Below are 17,406 nucleotides of genomic sequence, written 5' to 3'. Positions count from 1 at the left end.
ATTGGGAGCTGTGGTTGTAAGAAATGAGAAGAAAATAAAACTGTGGTAATGTTTTTGTATAAAATATGATCTTCTCATATCTTTATCTTTCATACAGTCTTGTCTCTCCAGGTCAGTAAAGACACATTAGAACTAGAACACACTGGAAGGCAAAAACAAAGCTTCCCTTTACTGTAGACTAACTTCTGCGTGAGGACAGGTGAAATCTTTCCTTTTTGGCAGGGAAGAGGAATAGCGTGGATGTGATAAAAATATCAGCATCCATGATAATGTTGAATAAGGAGTGATTATACATTATTTCTCAGAGTCTGAAAACTTGGGAATTGTCATGGAAATACTCAGGCTTTGATTTTAGAACAAACCACAGTACTTTCTTCCCCAGTATAAATAACTTCCAGTACTGGGAGATGAGGAAGCCAGAGGTATGAAGGGTTTTAAATAAATTTAAACAAATTGCTGGAACATACAAGCTTCAGTGCCTTTAAACCTCCCTTTCAATATGTATTCTCCATGTGCCCTGTTTTTGTGTTCTGCCTTGATGTTTGCTACTGGATGTAGGCATACGCTGACTTTTAGTCTGGCTCTGTAATTTTTACATTGTTAGTGATTTTTCCTGTAAACACAAATTCCAGATTTCAGCTAGGTCTGTCAGGCAGTTATTCCAAATCCTTGGCAATCTAAGTGCTTTTATTTAATGGGAACACATGCCGGGAAATGCAGGGTTGTGCACCGCTTTGTAGATTTTGGTAATGAGTTTATCATACTCAGTGTACTAATGATCATCACTGGTAGTACTGATAACAAATGGCCACAGAGGAGTGAGAATTCCTGAGGAAGTTGCTAAGAACGTGTTGTTGCTTCTGGTACAGGAAGGAATGCTAGTTACTAACCATTGTAATTTCTTTTTTTTTTTTTTACAACCAGTGAAAAATTAAAAATAGTGGGTGTATTGTACTAGCTCAGGGAACTAATCTTCCTGAATTTACAAGATGTGTACTAAAACCTTCATGTTGTTAGGAGCTACAAGGTATTTTCATGTACATGGGAGAGACTGAGCTTAAAGGTGGGCTGCAAGTCCCTGTGTATGGGTTTCCCTGTTGTATCCAACAATGACACATTGCATATAAGAAAATTATGAATGCTCAGGAGTGGTTTACAATGATCCAGTAATGGCAGGTTCAGTCAACCCCACAGACTTACTCCAGTTAAAACATATACTGGAACTGCAGTGTAAGCTTTCTCTGCTAGATGCTGGTTTCATCGCCACTGAAGCCTGGCACCTTCTTCACTGTGCCTATCCATCCAAATTGATTGCTATATTGGGATGTGGCTGATTCTGATCCATTCATTGAAAAACTTTCTTTAAATTTCATCTCCTTACCAACCAATCACACTGTCTGATTTCACTGTCATATTTTTCTTAATCAGTGTAATAACTTTATTGCATAAAATCATCATTACTAGAACCTGTTATAGCAAGTAACATATTGAATAAGAAAATTCCTTAGGAATTTCCTTTGTGGAAAAGCAGTGCATTGCCATTTTCAAGCTACCTGGAGAAAATAAACAGAGCCTCATCTGAAACACAGGCTCTTGTTCTATTCACAGATTTGCTGGCCAATATAATCACACCACTAGTGTTTGCACTTTTGTCGACTTGGGAATATTTTATGGCTTGCTGACAGCAGATTACAAATGTAATTCTGTAGTCAGCATTGATTGTTTGGGTATCTTTTCCATTTATTTAAAAATAAAGAAAACAATGGCTTTATCTTTGGGGGGAAAAAAAGAGGAGAGTTATTTTTCAAGTCAAGAGGAGGCTGCATACTTCATTAAGGTTATCCTCATATAAACCTAGGAAAATAAACGTCAACACCATTTTCCTTATTGTAATCCCACGACTGTAGTCTTTTCTGCTCCAAAAATGTGCATAGCCCTGTTTCAGAATTATTTGTGCTTTTTCCATTTCTAAGTTTGGGAGTTCTGGTTGTTTTGGGGTTTTTTTCGGTTTTTTTGGGTTTTTTTTTTGTTGGTTGGTTATTTCTGTCTTTTTTTTCCCCCAAAAGCCAATGCCTTTTTAAAAAACAAAATAAAATACATTTTGGATCCTTATCAGTTTAGGACTTCTCACACCAAATATGTGTGCCCTTAGCTATTAGTAATTTATCTAGATCTCTAAAATCTATCTATTAACAGATTTTACTAAGAGAAATGATATGATTAAAATTATATTGTTCTGTGCCCTTGAGCACTTATACTTCATTCTGCTGAACTAAAGAAGTTAAATTTCCTTAATTTTTCATTCTAATCCATCTTTGAAATAATCATACACAAGCATGAAATCATGTTAATAGCAGTCCAGTGTCCACCTCAAAATATATCCATCCTGTAATAAATGAAGCTGAGATGCACTTGTGTTATAGGAAGAGAAGTTTCGACTTGTTTGAACTTTACATGAGAGCAGAGCCTGATCAGAGAGGCTAAAAGAACGAGTAGCTACAATCCCTCTCTGGCAATGCAGAGCATCTAGCTTCAGTATTTACAGAACCAGTATACCTTCCTGAATGAATAACTTGCTCATCTGAGGAATCTGATTTTTGAGTGCTCTGTGGGTGTTGAATAAACCCTGCATTGTTATCATTATTATGTCCCATGCTATGCTCAAATATATCCATTTGTCAACTTGGTTTTGCTTCTGTAATTATTTGTTTGGTTGCAAGCCATATTCCAAGAAACTTCCTGATATGATCGAAACAATCTATGGACAAAATGTTTTTATCGATTTAAGAAAGAAATGAGCAGTTCTGTCTTTACTCATCTCCATAGGACAGCGTTTTACCATAAGACATACTGCTATATATGTACATTGTATACTTATAGTACAGTAATACCTATGGGCTGTAACTGAGATCAGAAGCTCTCCTTGCCAAAAAATCAGAAAGAGTAAAGCCACATCCAGAGTCATCTCAGCCTGCCATCTACTACCCTCCAATAGCTCTGACCATATGCACATTTGCTCACAGGGTAAACAGATGTGTTCATCCTTTTTTCACACAGCAGAAAGTGATCTAAGATTTGCTGCAGGGTAGGAGAGTGTGTAGACACGATTACTATGGGTCACACTCTACCTGGCCTCAAGATCAGTTGTTTGCCCATATCCACACAATTCCTGTTCTGCAGAGATTTCATAGAAGAGGAGGGAACATGAAAAAGGGGAAGCAGGGAACTGTGGAAATTAATTCATCAAAGAGCTTCCAGATATGTATAATGAGTTGGGCTTGGGCTGTGAGTATGCGAGCACATTGTTTTACTGTGGCCAGAACCAGGTGCCACAAACCAGAGAATAAAATGTAAATTGACTACTGAGCTTTGGCATCTCTATCCATGATGTTGCCTGCCTTTCAGACATGAGTTGCTGGTCCATTTTTGTCTGGATTGTTTCATATTGCTTCAAGGACAGAATAAGCACTCTTAATTAACCATACACTTCATTATGATAAATAATCTTAAATAATCTCAAATAGCCATATTAAAATAATAAAATATTAGTGCAGTTAAAACACATTGAAAGTTAAGCTCTGGGAAGACTACCTTACTCAATAAGACAAGTTTTTTATCGAGATGTGTAACAGAAGATTATGATCATTGCAGTAATGTCTATCAAGCCATTTTTTTCTGTATCCATTCTGTATCCTTTTCTCTATCCTTTACTTCTAAATAACCGCAATTCTGACATTTTACTTGACTTTTAAACTGTTCCAGTCACGTACAACATCAAAAAAGAAAGTGATGCTGTGTAGGTACATGAATTGCAGGTGGAACAATGGGTCCTCCACCCTCAATCCATTGTCCTCAACTGACACCTTTTCCTGTCTCAGAGCCAATCTCTAATTTAGAGTTCCCCTAAAATGCACCTACTCTTCTCATGCTATTTGGCTGGTGAAGAAAGACTTTCTATGAAATGACCATTTGGCTTGTCCAATGATAAGAGCAATTACAACTTCACACAAAAGGTCCAATCACATGAAATATACTCAGTTCTTGATGGAAATATATTTTTCTATGAGCCAGGTTTCTGGGAAACCTTTTTTGGAGGTGGTTCCTCCTGACTTGAGAATGCCTGGGAGACCAACAGCAAGGGGAAATTACGTAGGTCACCAGTTTTCACTCAATGTTTCTAGTTATGTAATATAAATATATGTCATCATGTATTTTACAGCTTAGTCTTTTGGTGTTTGAAAAAGATAGGGAAGCAGCTATTTTTAAAGGGAAACAGCTGTCAATTAAGTTACAGTGCTAAAAAACAAGCAGTTGACCTGACTGAATAATCCATATTTGAGAGTCTCAGACCTCTCCAAGAACCATTTGTGATTTTATAGCATGGAGGAAGCATGACATTAGCTTTACCAAGAACAGTGGGAGGAGACCAAATAGGAGAGTTTGTGTGGTATCCAGTCCTTGGCAGGGAAAGACTGAGTCCTTCTTTATTTGGGTAAGCAAACTTCTGTGCCTCCTGCTTCAAAGGTTGCATGTAATTCATAACCTTCAGGGTCTTCCTTGTCTTTGAGGCTCTGTTGTGTGAATGAGACAGAGCCCCTTATAGCTGAAGTGTTCAGTGGGCAAGAATTGCTTGCTGCAGTAATAAATATATTAATATATGTAGAACCTTCATGAAACACAGATTGTAGCTTCAGCTGCTAAGAGACAATAAAGAAGGGAATTTGCTTGGAAGAAGTTAATGTTTTGAAGAAAGACCAGAAGGCAAGGGTAGTAAGTGAGACAGCCTTGGCAATATTCAAAGGGGGATGCAAGACCAAGATTTGAAGCTATAAGATTTATATTCTTTCAAAAGTGGATTTGCAGTGGAATATATTGGTGTATGAAATGTCCCCTTATTACTCTTGAGAAAGAGGAGACCCAGGGACAAAAGAATAAAGCTAGAGATGACGGTAAAATGAGATTGTGAAGGCAAGATACAGGAAAGGAGAGTAGGATCTGACACAACACAAGTAGATAGGCATCTGTCAAATAAGATTCAAAGATAGGGAAGCTATACAGCCTTCTAAATAAGGAGTGTGACCCAGGTGGAAACATGACCAGAAAGGCAAAGGAGAGGAAAAGCTGAATTAAGATTGAAGAAGTTTGCTGCACTGAAAAGCAAGGAACAAAGGTTAGTGGTAAAAGAATCCTACAAAATGAAACCACACTCAGCAAAAAAGGAACAATCAAGAAGATGGAGAGGTTGTTATACTGATCCTGTTTGACATCTTGCTAGGCAAGAGGCTGATTTATTGGGAAATAATGTGATAAAATAGAGTGGAAAAATGGCATTTGCACAATTAATGGATAAAGACATGTGACTCTTGTCTCTCTTTTAAGAAAACGCAGGAAGCCTGTAACCAGCATGAGTCTACAAAACAGAGATGTGTCTCGTATTTGATGTGGATATGCAACAGAAAGATTTCTTGTGGCAACAGGGGGAAAAGTCCACCTTGTTCCCCCAACATATCCCATTCTTTCCAGATCAGATCAAGATAAATCATAAAGCTGAAGAATGTAGCTGAAGAGAAGGAGTTTTGTTAACTCCTTCTCTGAAGAATTTACTGATCTCTAAAGAAAGAGTGCAAAGGAATGAAAAAGTATGGTGAGCAACAAATAGCTCTAGCACTAGTGGTCTGAGTCTTGGTGTTGGAAAATACAGAAATAATGTGATTCAGAGAAGATCAGACCGAGACCCTGAGCCATGGAAACTAAACAAGCAGCAATTTCCTTTTCATATCAATAGCGAGATATGGGGAAAAGATGTGAAGTCTGTGTGTAGAGTGGATGTGGCTGATATTAGGAATAAGGTACAGAACGCTCCAAAGCTAAATTAATATTCTGCTGTTCATTTCCATAAGGTGAAGAGGGTGCATAGTCAGGACAAGTAATTGGAATTCATGAATAGAAACTGAATTAATTTTGTGGGAGGTAGAACTGAGTCTGAAAAAGCGATGGCTACAGAGCATGAAGGAAAAAATAAATGAGGTATCTTTTTGCTTTTATTTAATTCGTAAACTTATGCAAGATGCTCTGAGCTCTCTCTTGCTTTGTCAGACTTTATGAATTGACTTGATCCTGAAAGCTTACATGCTTTATTGTACTATACCACTTGCCCCACTAAAACATACAGTAACTTTGCATTTCTGGTGCAATAAGTCTGGAGAAGTGGATATTCTCCATCTCCAAATACTGAAATAACTAGCATCTAAAATCACAGATACAATGACAACAACACTTCATACCTTCTTGCAATAGAGGTCACCTTATAACTGTGTAATGGCAAATAATACTTATGTTTAAGAAAGATGGAAAAGTAGACCAAGCAAACTCAGCCTTTATCTCAGCAGGTTGAAAAGCTGCAGGCAAAATTCTGAAGAGAGTAACTAACTACAGAGGTAGATGGAAAAACCACAGGGAATGCAGTCTGATTTTACTGGAGATTAGTTATATAAGACTGAACTAATATTCTACTGCAATAAGGGCAGCTTTTTCAAAGTGGGAAATGAAAGAGATGAATGATACCTGAACTTCAGTAAAGCATGCAATTATAGCACCAAAAGGATAATTTTTAGTTAAACTGGGGGGAAAAATGAAGATAGAATTAGTTAGTGTAGAGGTAATAAGACATTTTTGTATTTGATATCATGCCAAATGAGAAATTATTTTCTGAAGCGAAAATAAGAGATCTTTTGAGAAGATGCTAAAGGAAGAGTGCTCAGGAGACAATTATCAGTTTGAGGAAGGTTACTAATAGAGTTTCTCAGTGGTAAATCTGGGATTATGCTTAGTTATTATTTCCTACAGTAATGCAGGAAAAAGGGAGTGGTGTGATAATGAAATGTACTGATGACTCAAAATCTGAAAGGCACTGTCAGTACAGAGAAGGAATCATATTGCACAGAAAGAGTTGGTTCAGCTTTATGATGAAGGTAATAAAAAAAGAATGTATTTTAACTAAAGAAACTACAAGGTCATGCAAACAGAGACCACTCACTACTCCGCTGTGGGGGTTCATGAGTTGGAAATGACAGGATGAGGAGTGTAGAGGAGCAGTAGAGAACACAGTGACTTTGAGCTTGCATCATAAAATAGCATTGGACCTATCCTTAGAGTGTATCAGCATAAATATTTTTAGGAAGCCAAGAAATATTAGTAAATTGTGCAAGGTACTGATGTGCCTTTATTGAAAAAAACATGTCAAACTGGGTTCAGTTATCAAAACTGGTAGAACTGTAGGAAAGACCAGGGGAATGAGAAATCAGTCTTATAAAAGAACAACATTTTTTTATCTTTTCTAGCCTAAAAAACTATTTTGAGGGGTGACATAATTATTTTCTAAAATATGAGAGGGTAACAATTTTAAGTAAACAAGAAGGACCAGGAAGAGTAATTTAATTTAAAGAACTATATTAGTACAAAATGAAACTTAGCCTGTGACTCAATAAACCTAGTCAAAGCGTGACTAGATTTCAGGTTCCTAAGCTACCACTGAGAAAAGGATGGAAAATGAAGAAAGTAAGTATGAATTATGCTTTTCTGGGAAAGAGTAACTGGGATGACTAGATTTTACCTGGCAGATGCAGAGGACATTATCTTCCTTGCTTCCCTCTCTCGCAACCTTCCTTTGTCCCAGTATGGGGTATGGCTGTAGTCCACAGCATGGCTAAAATAACCAGAGTGTTGTTTTGAGAATTATCTGAGAAATACGGATTTGATTGCCCCCCAATTCCATAAAACTGTCTATATAGGATCAAAGCAAAGTTCCATGTAGTCCAGTAGCCTGTCTTTGATAGTGGAAATCTTGGCTGCTGAAGGAAAGTTTGTAAGAAAAGGGGTGAATATAGAGCAATCATTCTGCTGGTAAACTCTCTCTGCTTCCGACAGCCAGTACAGACTTCCTAAGCTGGCAGTTGTATCCGGACCATTGAGTTGATTAGCCCTTGATGAACCTACCCTCCATGATCTTTTCTAAAATCTTTTTGAACCCTTTAATAATTTTGGCTTTCACAACATCCTGTGTCAATGAGTTCCCCAAGGTAGTTATGTGCTTTATGAAAGAATTTTTCCTTTTATTGCTTGAACTGGTTGTCCAGGAGGTCTACAGGGTGCTGCCTAGTTCATTTTATGAAAAGTAGTGAGTAAATGTTCCTTAATCATCTCCTTACCATTGAGCAGTTTTGGAACTTCTGTTGCAGTCTATCAGTTCTGTCCTTTTGTAGTGAAATGGTCCTTGTTTTTGTAGGCTCTTCTCATAGGAAAACTGCTCTGTACCTTGACTGTGTTTTTTTCTGACCATCTGATCTTCCTCTGATTCCACTATATCCACATGCTCAAATTCTGTTACTGTTGAGTGAAAATTCATAACAAAGTGACTATTTGAAGCTGAGTGTTCATGCATTGCTTTTAATTGGCTTGTCCAATTGAGGAGGTTTTTTTTAAGGCTGAGTACAGAGTGTTGTTATTTCTATAGCAACATTATTTCTCAGCTTGTAATCTAAAAAAAAAAAAATATATACTCAGCTTGTCTGCAGTGCTGGCATATTTGTAAGTATGTCCAGTCCCTGTTATACAGCAATTAGATGACTATGCATGAGTCATGGCAAAGTCACATAAATTACCTTTAGGATGTATCTGTTTCATTCCATGTACAAAAATGTAAAGAAGCCCACAGTGACAGCTGTGTCCATCTTTAGATGTAAAAAAAATAGTGATATGAAGCCCTCAGTGACTGATGAGCTTCATCATCTTCCAAATTTTTTTGCCTTTCCTTCAGCAAATCAAAGCATTTCAGAAATGATATTAGGGTCATAAAGTATATTTATTAAAAAGATTCCAAATGTGTGAAAGAATAAGTGTGGTTCTGTTACAAAATAAAGCAGTAACAAACCCACTGTCATGTTTAGCCAAATTTCAGCCAGGGTACTGTCATACTGTGTATTATTCAACTGTTTGCTAAGCATAAGGTCAACATGGTTAAGCAGATCTGGATTTGCCTTTTTTCAGAAAGGCTCTTCCCTTCTTATTTGAACATTCATTTGAAATGTTTATAGTGTGCCAATATATAAAAAAAATAATATTATGGAACATTTACACAATAAGCCACCCATCCATCCTGTCATTTTCCACATCCCCATTGTAATTATTTGAAATCCTTATGCTTGAAGACGAGTCTTAATCCGTCGCAACCCAAATTCTATTTTCAGAGTAGACTTGTAATTGTCTGTTTGTTAATATAGCTGTCTGTTGCTATGAAAAAAGTGAGGTCACCAATTTTCTGTGACAGCTTTGCCGCAGAGTTAAAGGCTATAAAACAGCTAGCACTTACTTGAATGTGCTGGTTTTGGTTTATATTGTTTTACTTTGTTCTGCTATCAATACAATCAATATCTAGGGTAAATAACTGACATGGACTAACACATATTTTGATAGTCTGGAGTTATTCCTAGTATTACAGTTTGTATGAGGCTTTTGGATTTAATATTCAATGCCCTGATGTTCTCCATTAAAGATTTGACAAGGATTTTCCTGGAAGTAAATTGAAAATTAATGTCTATGAAACATTTTTAAAATTTCTTATTTATCTAACAACTGTATTTGCTAAAATAAAGTTCATCTGCTTGCAGATCATACTATATTGTAGCATTCAGTGCTCAAAATATTTGTAGTTTGGATTTGTATTTATGCATTTTTAAAAATTCAATAGAGTCCTTATAGATCACTGTAATTTATTTTATCAATGCACTATCAGTGCCAAGGTTTATACTGTCATTACAGTTTCTTTTAACTCTGTTTGTTTTGTCCATCTGTCTTAAATTCTTAGAATATCTTTTAATAAATTTTTATATCCCAGAATGATGAATTAATTGAAAATGTGAGGCAGATTCTTACTAAGAACTGTCACGGCTACCTTGAAGTCAGCAAGTTATGTCAGTGTTGCTGTGACAATTCAGAGTAGTCAAAGGTTTGGCTCAGAACATCTATACATCTTCAGTTCTTTACATTCTTCTTAAATACATTGCTTCACTCATTTGATAACTTGAGAGAAAATAAAATACATAATTTGTAATATTTTTGGAAAGGCTATTTTAGATTTTCCTGCACCCCATCCCTGGAGGAACTAGATGATCTTTAAGGTCCTTTCCAACCCAATCTATTTTATGATTCTGTGATTCTGTGATTCTGTGATTCTGTAGTTCTATGATAAGGTACATCACCTTGATATGAAAAAATAAAGATTTAAATAGAAATATTTTAAAAAATAACAGTACAAAATTAGTGAACTATAGGGAGATGAGCTTTTCCATGTTATTTAGATTTTGTGAGCATATAAAAATATGTCTACATATTTTACAAGACATCAGAAAAGCTGAACTAAGCAATTCCAGCACTGCTTAACACAGAATTCAGCTACTCAAGGGTCCCAGGCCAAAAACTGAAACACAGCAAGAGTTTGAACTGTGACTTCACACACAAGTATATTAAACTTTTCAGCCACTGTCTACCTTTTGTTGCAAGAGGCAGCTGCTTCTTAACAGCTTCACTTGTTCCATAGAGGATTAATTCTTTCTCCTGCTTGGTTTCAGTGCAGGCATAAGTTGCATTACTTTGCACATAGTACAATTAAAAATAAAAGTCAAAGTGGGAAGTCTTATAGAATGATCTGAAATTTAGCAGATGTCATTGTTGCCTTTTTGATTATGTAGGAACTCAGGAAATTATTCCTGCTGAAGACAGAACTTCATTTGAATTTATGCTTAATTTTAAGTATTTGTCCAGGAGATTTTCAAGATCAGTATCTTCCTCTCAAATTGAATATTCTTTTCCCCACTTTGCATTGTTACCAAATCAGACAATGAAGTTGTGGATGCCCTGCCCCTGGAGGTGGTCAAGGCTGGGCTGAGTGAGGCTTTGAGCAACCTAATTTAGTGGAGGGTGTCCCTGCCCATGGCAGGGAGGGGTGAACCGGATGATTTTTAAAGTCTCTTCCAACACAAGCCATTCTATGATTCTATAAGGCAAACACTGCCACTCTGCACCAGCAGTCAACATCCTTCTTTATAGCTCAGTCTACAGTTAGACTTAGGTCGTACCAGAACAATATTGCATGAGGAAGAAATATCTACAATTAATCCTATTCTCTTTGGTTGTGTCTTTTTACTCACCTGTGATTCAAAACAGCATGCACAACAGTGGGTTGTAATTTAAGGAGGGATTTGGTACCAAATTGAGCCTTCAGCTCATTGCCTGGTAATGACTGGGAGGGATTCTTAAAAGTCTCCTGTTATATTAATGTTTTTTTTTCTGTTTTAAAGTGCTTTTAAAATTATAAATGAAAAAATTCATGCAGCGACAAAGTAGTATTAGTTGTAATGGTTTAGTCATTACCTCTGTTTTGACAACTGATAATCAAGACACCAGAGTGAACAAATGTTTCAGATTTGCTGGTCACCAATGAATGTCTTCATAGCCCAGTAGAAAACAAAGCACATTGCTGTTGTTGTCTGGAATTTTTACAATGCATGAAGTGTACTTGCACTCAAAAGCTTATGCTTTTTTATTATAACACAATTAATACACCTGCACAGAAGATGGTAAGTCTTTGGCAGATATGAATAATAGTCTTAAACTCATTTAGAATAGGTGTAAATCTCATAGCTATATGGCTGATGTTTGTTTCCTCATTAGCAGAGATGATTTGAAAGGCAGATGTTCTACTTGAAAATCTGTGATACACCTCTAAACTCCCATATTGTTTGTACCTACAGATGAAATTAGAACTTCCTCCTATTGTCTTTGTTGTATGTCCCATCGTCCCTAACTGACGCATATTGTATAGTCTACTCGTTTCAAACAAGGCTATGGCGTTTTCAAGATGAAACTGTTTCTAAAACTAAAAATGGCCGAAATCCAAAGATTATTATCGCCTCATCCATTCCTTGCAATGTTGCATGAGAGAATTTTCCATATCACTGGCACGCTTTCCGTGGTCTTGTCTTTGATTTCATGCTAGCAAGAGACGTTATTATGGTATTTTGTTATGATTGAGACTAATTTGTAAATTCTCTTTAAAATTATTTTTTTTTAAAAGGGAATTCTTATTCAATGGCTATGACTTGATTTGAATTATAAAGTATCATTGAGGCTGGAAATCTTCTAAATTGCATATTGCAATCTGATTTTTGGGATAAAGGCAAGGAATGTCCCAGCTTTTTACTTAAGAAATCAATTTTTTAAGAGCATGCGTAGCTGTGTTGAAGGAAAATTTCTAGGTAACTCTTCTTTAACCACATTAGCTCAACTCTCACTTTATCACAAATGAAATATTTTCTAAGTTCTTTTTAAATAATAGTGCTAATTGCCAGGAAACAGGAATAACTGGGTGCACAGAAGATTTTACAAGTTAAATGAGAATGAGAAGGACAGATGTATTTAGGATAACTAAGGTTTAATTGATGATAATTCAAGCATTCTTTCTACTTCTGTAACAATACCAAAATAAGGATGTAGAAAAAACAATTGGCATTGATGTATTTTATACCGAAGGGAAACAACTTTTTTATGAACCATAGAAATAATCTGTGGAATTGATTGCCATGGCTGTCTCAGAATATAGTTCATTTTTTTTTCAAAGCTAAATTATACATTTATATATATATCAAATAATGTTTGCAATTATATTATGTCTGCAGGACATTTGTAAGAGCATCTTATCTGAGTACTGGAGTAGGTTGCCCAGGTCATATTGTTGTGTATTCTACACTCTTAGAGATAGTAAAAAACATCTGGACATGGTCCTGAGCAACTGGGTCTAGGTGGCCCTGCTTGAGTGGAGGTGTTCCACAAGGTGACCTCCAGAGGTTCCTTCCAACCTCAACTACTCTGATTCTGTAATTCTATAAGACAAGTGGTTGAGTAGATCTTATGTCTAAAGTTCTAACTAGTGGTTACCACGCCTTCTTTTCTCCTCTACAGCTATTTTCTTTAGTCTAGCTCTCACAGACTTTTGCTCTCCACAGGTCTAGTTGATATATACACCTTTTTTTTTTCTGTCATGTAAAAAAAGGAAGAATTCCTAAATGTAGAGCTATATTTGTGGCTGGGATACAGTTTGGGATTTTTTTCCCCCCAAGATTTAGAGATATTGTCTAATGAAAAGACGTAATGGTATTTAAATATTCTCCACTCCTTTTCAGGGTGCGCAATGATTTTGATGTGCTTACAAATCGATTGATTGGCAGCCATGGCTACTGTACCCAGGTAAGTTAACTTGTGGTCTTGGGGATGTCATATGCTTCTGCATGCAGAGCTGTGAACTGACCTCTGGGAAGAGATGGCATTTCTTATTTTAAGTCCATTTTTCCCTGCAAAGTCAAACGTCTTCATCCTGTATTCATTTTTTTCCTCATGTTTTGGCATGTTATCATTGGTTTTCGAGGCTCTGCTTTTTGGCCTCATTTTCTGGTCCATGTATGTCTGTACCTGAGCATATATGTGCTCATACTCCTCATCTCCATATTTTGAACTCCTTAGCTGATTTCAGTGCTGATACCACTGAAACTGCTGAGTTTCTTTTCCTCAGAAAGGTGACTGAGGTTTTGCATCCGATCATACGCCTTCTCTGTAACTGTTACTGTCCTGCTAGCTGAGCTGATGCCAACTGAAGCTAAATAATGCTTCAAACTAGAAACACTAACTTATAATATATGTGTCTCAAAGATATGTGACACTTTAAAATAATGTCCAAATTGCTGTCTGACACATAGGGCCATAACTCTTATTGCCAAATTGGCAATACCAGCGTTATGCATGTCTTTGGGCATGGTAATGTAGACTATTTTTTTCTGGGAACTTTCTCCTTGTTATTCTTCCCTCATATTTCTTGACATATGTTATTTATTAATAGTTAGCCGGTCTGTTGCTATAGCACAGTCTGCTGCTTGATATTATTACGTGCTGTTACATCCTAGCTGTCCTTTGTGGGATCTTATACTAAGCAAAATATCTTGTGTCTGTGTTCCTTGAGCTTTGCACACAGGCACATGCACATATGTATGCACATCAACTCTCTCATATGTATTTAGCCTCTGACATACTCCTACTGGTAGTTCAATTGGAGAGGAAATCATCAACAATCTGCTACAGCAAGTGTGAGTATGTCAGTAACATGGACCAGATGTGGAGCCATATGGGTGAATGTCTCATTGAATGAGACTTCAGTTCATCCAGAAATAATCAGTGAAGAAAAAAAAATCTTTCAACAAATCTTGTCCAACATACAAAACACATCACTGTACATATGCAGAAATATCAGATAGTATTGTGCAGGCTTTTAATTTATAGCATTCATGCTGTAGCTTTCATTGTAGAGAAAAAAGGACATCAAAATTAAGAAAAAACCACAACATTAATATGAGAAGATTGAGAGTTGGATGTAAGAGTAAATTGATTGCCAGCAGTTTGCCACTGGAGAGATTAATGTTATACACTCTCCTAATATTTCCTCATTTTGCTTTGGAATGAGACTATTCCCAAAGTACCTGGAAAAAACTTTATAAATAATCCTAATCCTAACCCTCTACTTAAAACCACAACATAAATTAAGGGTCTGATATGTGTATAACTTCATCAATCCTGAATCAATCTTGTACTGATGTCTGGTAGAGACGAAACATTTAACTACTTTTGTTTGTTTTTTTTTAATATGTCACAAACAGGAACTGGTGAACTTGCTTTTGACTGGCAAAGCTGTGTCCAATGTTTTTAACAATGTGATAGAGCTCGACTCTGGAAATGGCAATATAACAATTTTGAAAGGTATCACAAGCCGCAGTGATATTGGTTTGCTGTCTCTCTTCGAGCATTATGATGTTTGTCAGGTATGTTGTCTATTCTTCTTATATTAATTAAATAATTAAATAATTGAGACACCCAACATGCATGTAGACACCTCTGTCTTGGTCATGGAGATATAAGCAACTAAATCTGGAGCTGAAACTGGCCCTAAATACTCAGTTTTCCATAAGTTCCTATGTGATGGGGAGCCAGATTAATTGAAACCTTCACTCTGTGCTGTAATGGTGGTTATATTTTATTAGCAGAAATAAAAAAAGACAGTTAAAATAACTGTGAATATAATGGGGATGTTGCATTTAGCATGTTTTTGAAGTGAGTATTTAATTACAGCCATCATGAAAATTTAAAGATAGATTAAAATTTTCAGTGAAACAACAGTCAATAATTCACTTCTGGAAAAACTTGTATAAGGGTTTCACTGCTTCTCCATCAGCAGATGTTGTTGTCCAGATGTCCATCTTTCCTAAAGATGTTCTGTCTTAAACACACAATCTTGAGTTTGATAAAAGGTTGTTATTTAAAGTTCTTTTGCTTGTGTTAGATGCTAGATTAGATAATTGTAACAATCCCATCTGGATTTGGAGTCATATCCTCTGTAAAAATTTGTGGGTGATTGATTAGCAAAAAATGTGTTGGTACTGATCTAGTATAAATGCATGACTAAAAACAAAGATTGATTTTAACTGTTTCCCATATGGATAGAGTCAGTTACATTTCCCTACTAATGACAAATTATAATTTTTGTTATTTTCAGTTAATAAAATCCTTTACGTTATTCAAGATTATAATAAGGTTTAAACTCACTCAAGGCAGCATATCAGTGTATCCAAATCAGATTAATTCAGAATAAACTGGACTAAAAATAAATTAGCTTCTATGTCTAGTTCAAGCCCTTGTCCTTCACTGTAAACAATGTAATATTTCAAACCTCAAAAAATGGTTATGTACCAGTGTAGCATTATTTTCCATTCTCTGTTGAGTAAAATCACAGAATCACAGAATCACTAGATTGGAAAAGACCCAATGGGTAATCGAGTCCAACCATTCCCATCAATCACTAAACCATGCCCCTCAGCACCTCGTCCACCCATGCCTTAAACCCCTCCAGGGAAGGGGACTCAACCACCTCCCTGGGCAGCCTCTGCCAGTGCCCAATGACCCTTTCCATGAAAAATTTTTTCCTGATGTCAAGCCTGAACCTCCCCTGGCAGAGCTTGAGGCCTTTTCCTCTTGTCCTGTCCCCTGTCACTTGGGAGAAGAGCCCAGCTCCCTCCTCTCCACACCTCCTTTCAGGTAGTTGGAGAGAGCAATGAGGTCTCCCCTCAGCCTCCTCTTCTCCAGGCTAAACACCCCCAGCGCTCTCAGCTGCTCCTCATAAGGCCTGTTCTCCAGCCCCTTCACCAGCTTCGTTGCTCTTCTCTGGACTCACTCCAGAGCCTCAACATCCTTCTTGTGGTGAGGGGCCCAGGACTGAACACAGGATTTGAGATGCAGTCTCACCAGTGTCAAGTACAGAGGGAGAATAACCTCCCTGGACCTGCTGGCCACGCCGTTTGTGATCCAAGCCAAGATGCCATTGGCCTTCTTGGCCACCTGGGCCACTGCTGGCTCATGTTCAGCCATGACTTCTAAAATGACTTCTAAGCAGCAAAATCATAAGTGAGGTCAGTGCAGGTAAGAGCTATTTCTTTCCCATCTGTCCTCTAAAAATAAAATAAATAAAATAAAAAGTTACGCAGAGAATCAGATCCTACCTTCCACTCATTCTGCAGATTGTATGGTGGAGGGTGTCTGTTTCTTTTGCTACTGTGCCTTTGCATGGGAGCTGGGCTCATGAGCAGTGATCTGTTTTCCAAGCCAGTGACTCTTATTCAGTTACAGAAACTCCAGTAGACAGTTTTCTTTTTTTTTTTCTTTTTTTTCAGTGTGTATTAGTTAAGCATCTGGTGCGAATTGTCTTGCTCTTTATTAACATCTGCAAGTGCTCTGCATTTCAGTTCATATGTCTTGGCGTATGGTGCAATGCCTGCCTTAGGACTAGGACAAAAGTCAGGTTCTGGTGGACTTTGGCCTCAGGTCTGGGGAAAATCCACTGTAGCTTCAGCATGAAGGGCCAGATTCTGCTTTCTGTTACAAAACTGTAAGTTTAGAGCAATGTAGAAAAAAATCATTGTCCCTGATAGCTTGCAGTGGTGGAACTGAGAGTAGAATCAGGCTGTAAGTTTTTCAAACTGACTCTTTTCTTTCAGTGTTTCGGTAAGTAGATTCAGCATCCGATTACATTGTGGACATGAGGATGATAACTAAAACCAGTACTGGAAAAGGTCTGTCATTTTTGTTTAGTCTTTTCTTTTTATTTCCAGGAGTAAGAAGGTCCTGAGTGTGATAGATGGTGAATCATAGACATTAGATTTGGAAAACTCCCTTTAAGTCATTTCCAGCCAATCTCTCAGGGAATAATTCAGCATATTTTCATGCCCAGTTCACGGGCTTTCTTATAAAACTCTATAT

At 37.0% G+C, this 17,406-nt stretch overlaps 1 protein-coding gene across 1 annotated transcript in view; it reads left to right on the top strand.

Moving 5' to 3' along the window:
- Nucleotides 1-17,406, top strand: part of MINDY4 (MINDY lysine 48 deubiquitinase 4) — a 77,445-nt gene that overhangs the window by 39,786 nt on the left and 20,253 nt on the right. Inside the window, exons 14-15 of the mRNA XM_069859227.1 lie at nucleotides 13,236-13,299; nucleotides 14,757-14,918. Coding sequence (XP_069715328.1) covers nucleotides 13,236-13,299; nucleotides 14,757-14,918 — 226 coding nt within the window. The remainder of the gene's footprint in view (nucleotides 1-13,235; nucleotides 13,300-14,756; nucleotides 14,919-17,406) is intronic.

This window comes from Phaenicophaeus curvirostris, chromosome 6 (assembly GCF_032191515.1).
Source record: "Phaenicophaeus curvirostris isolate KB17595 chromosome 6, BPBGC_Pcur_1.0, whole genome shotgun sequence".
NCBI classification, from domain to species: domain Eukaryota; kingdom Metazoa; phylum Chordata; class Aves; order Cuculiformes; family Cuculidae; genus Phaenicophaeus; species Phaenicophaeus curvirostris.
This window is presented reverse-complemented; position numbering and strand designations above follow the sequence as displayed.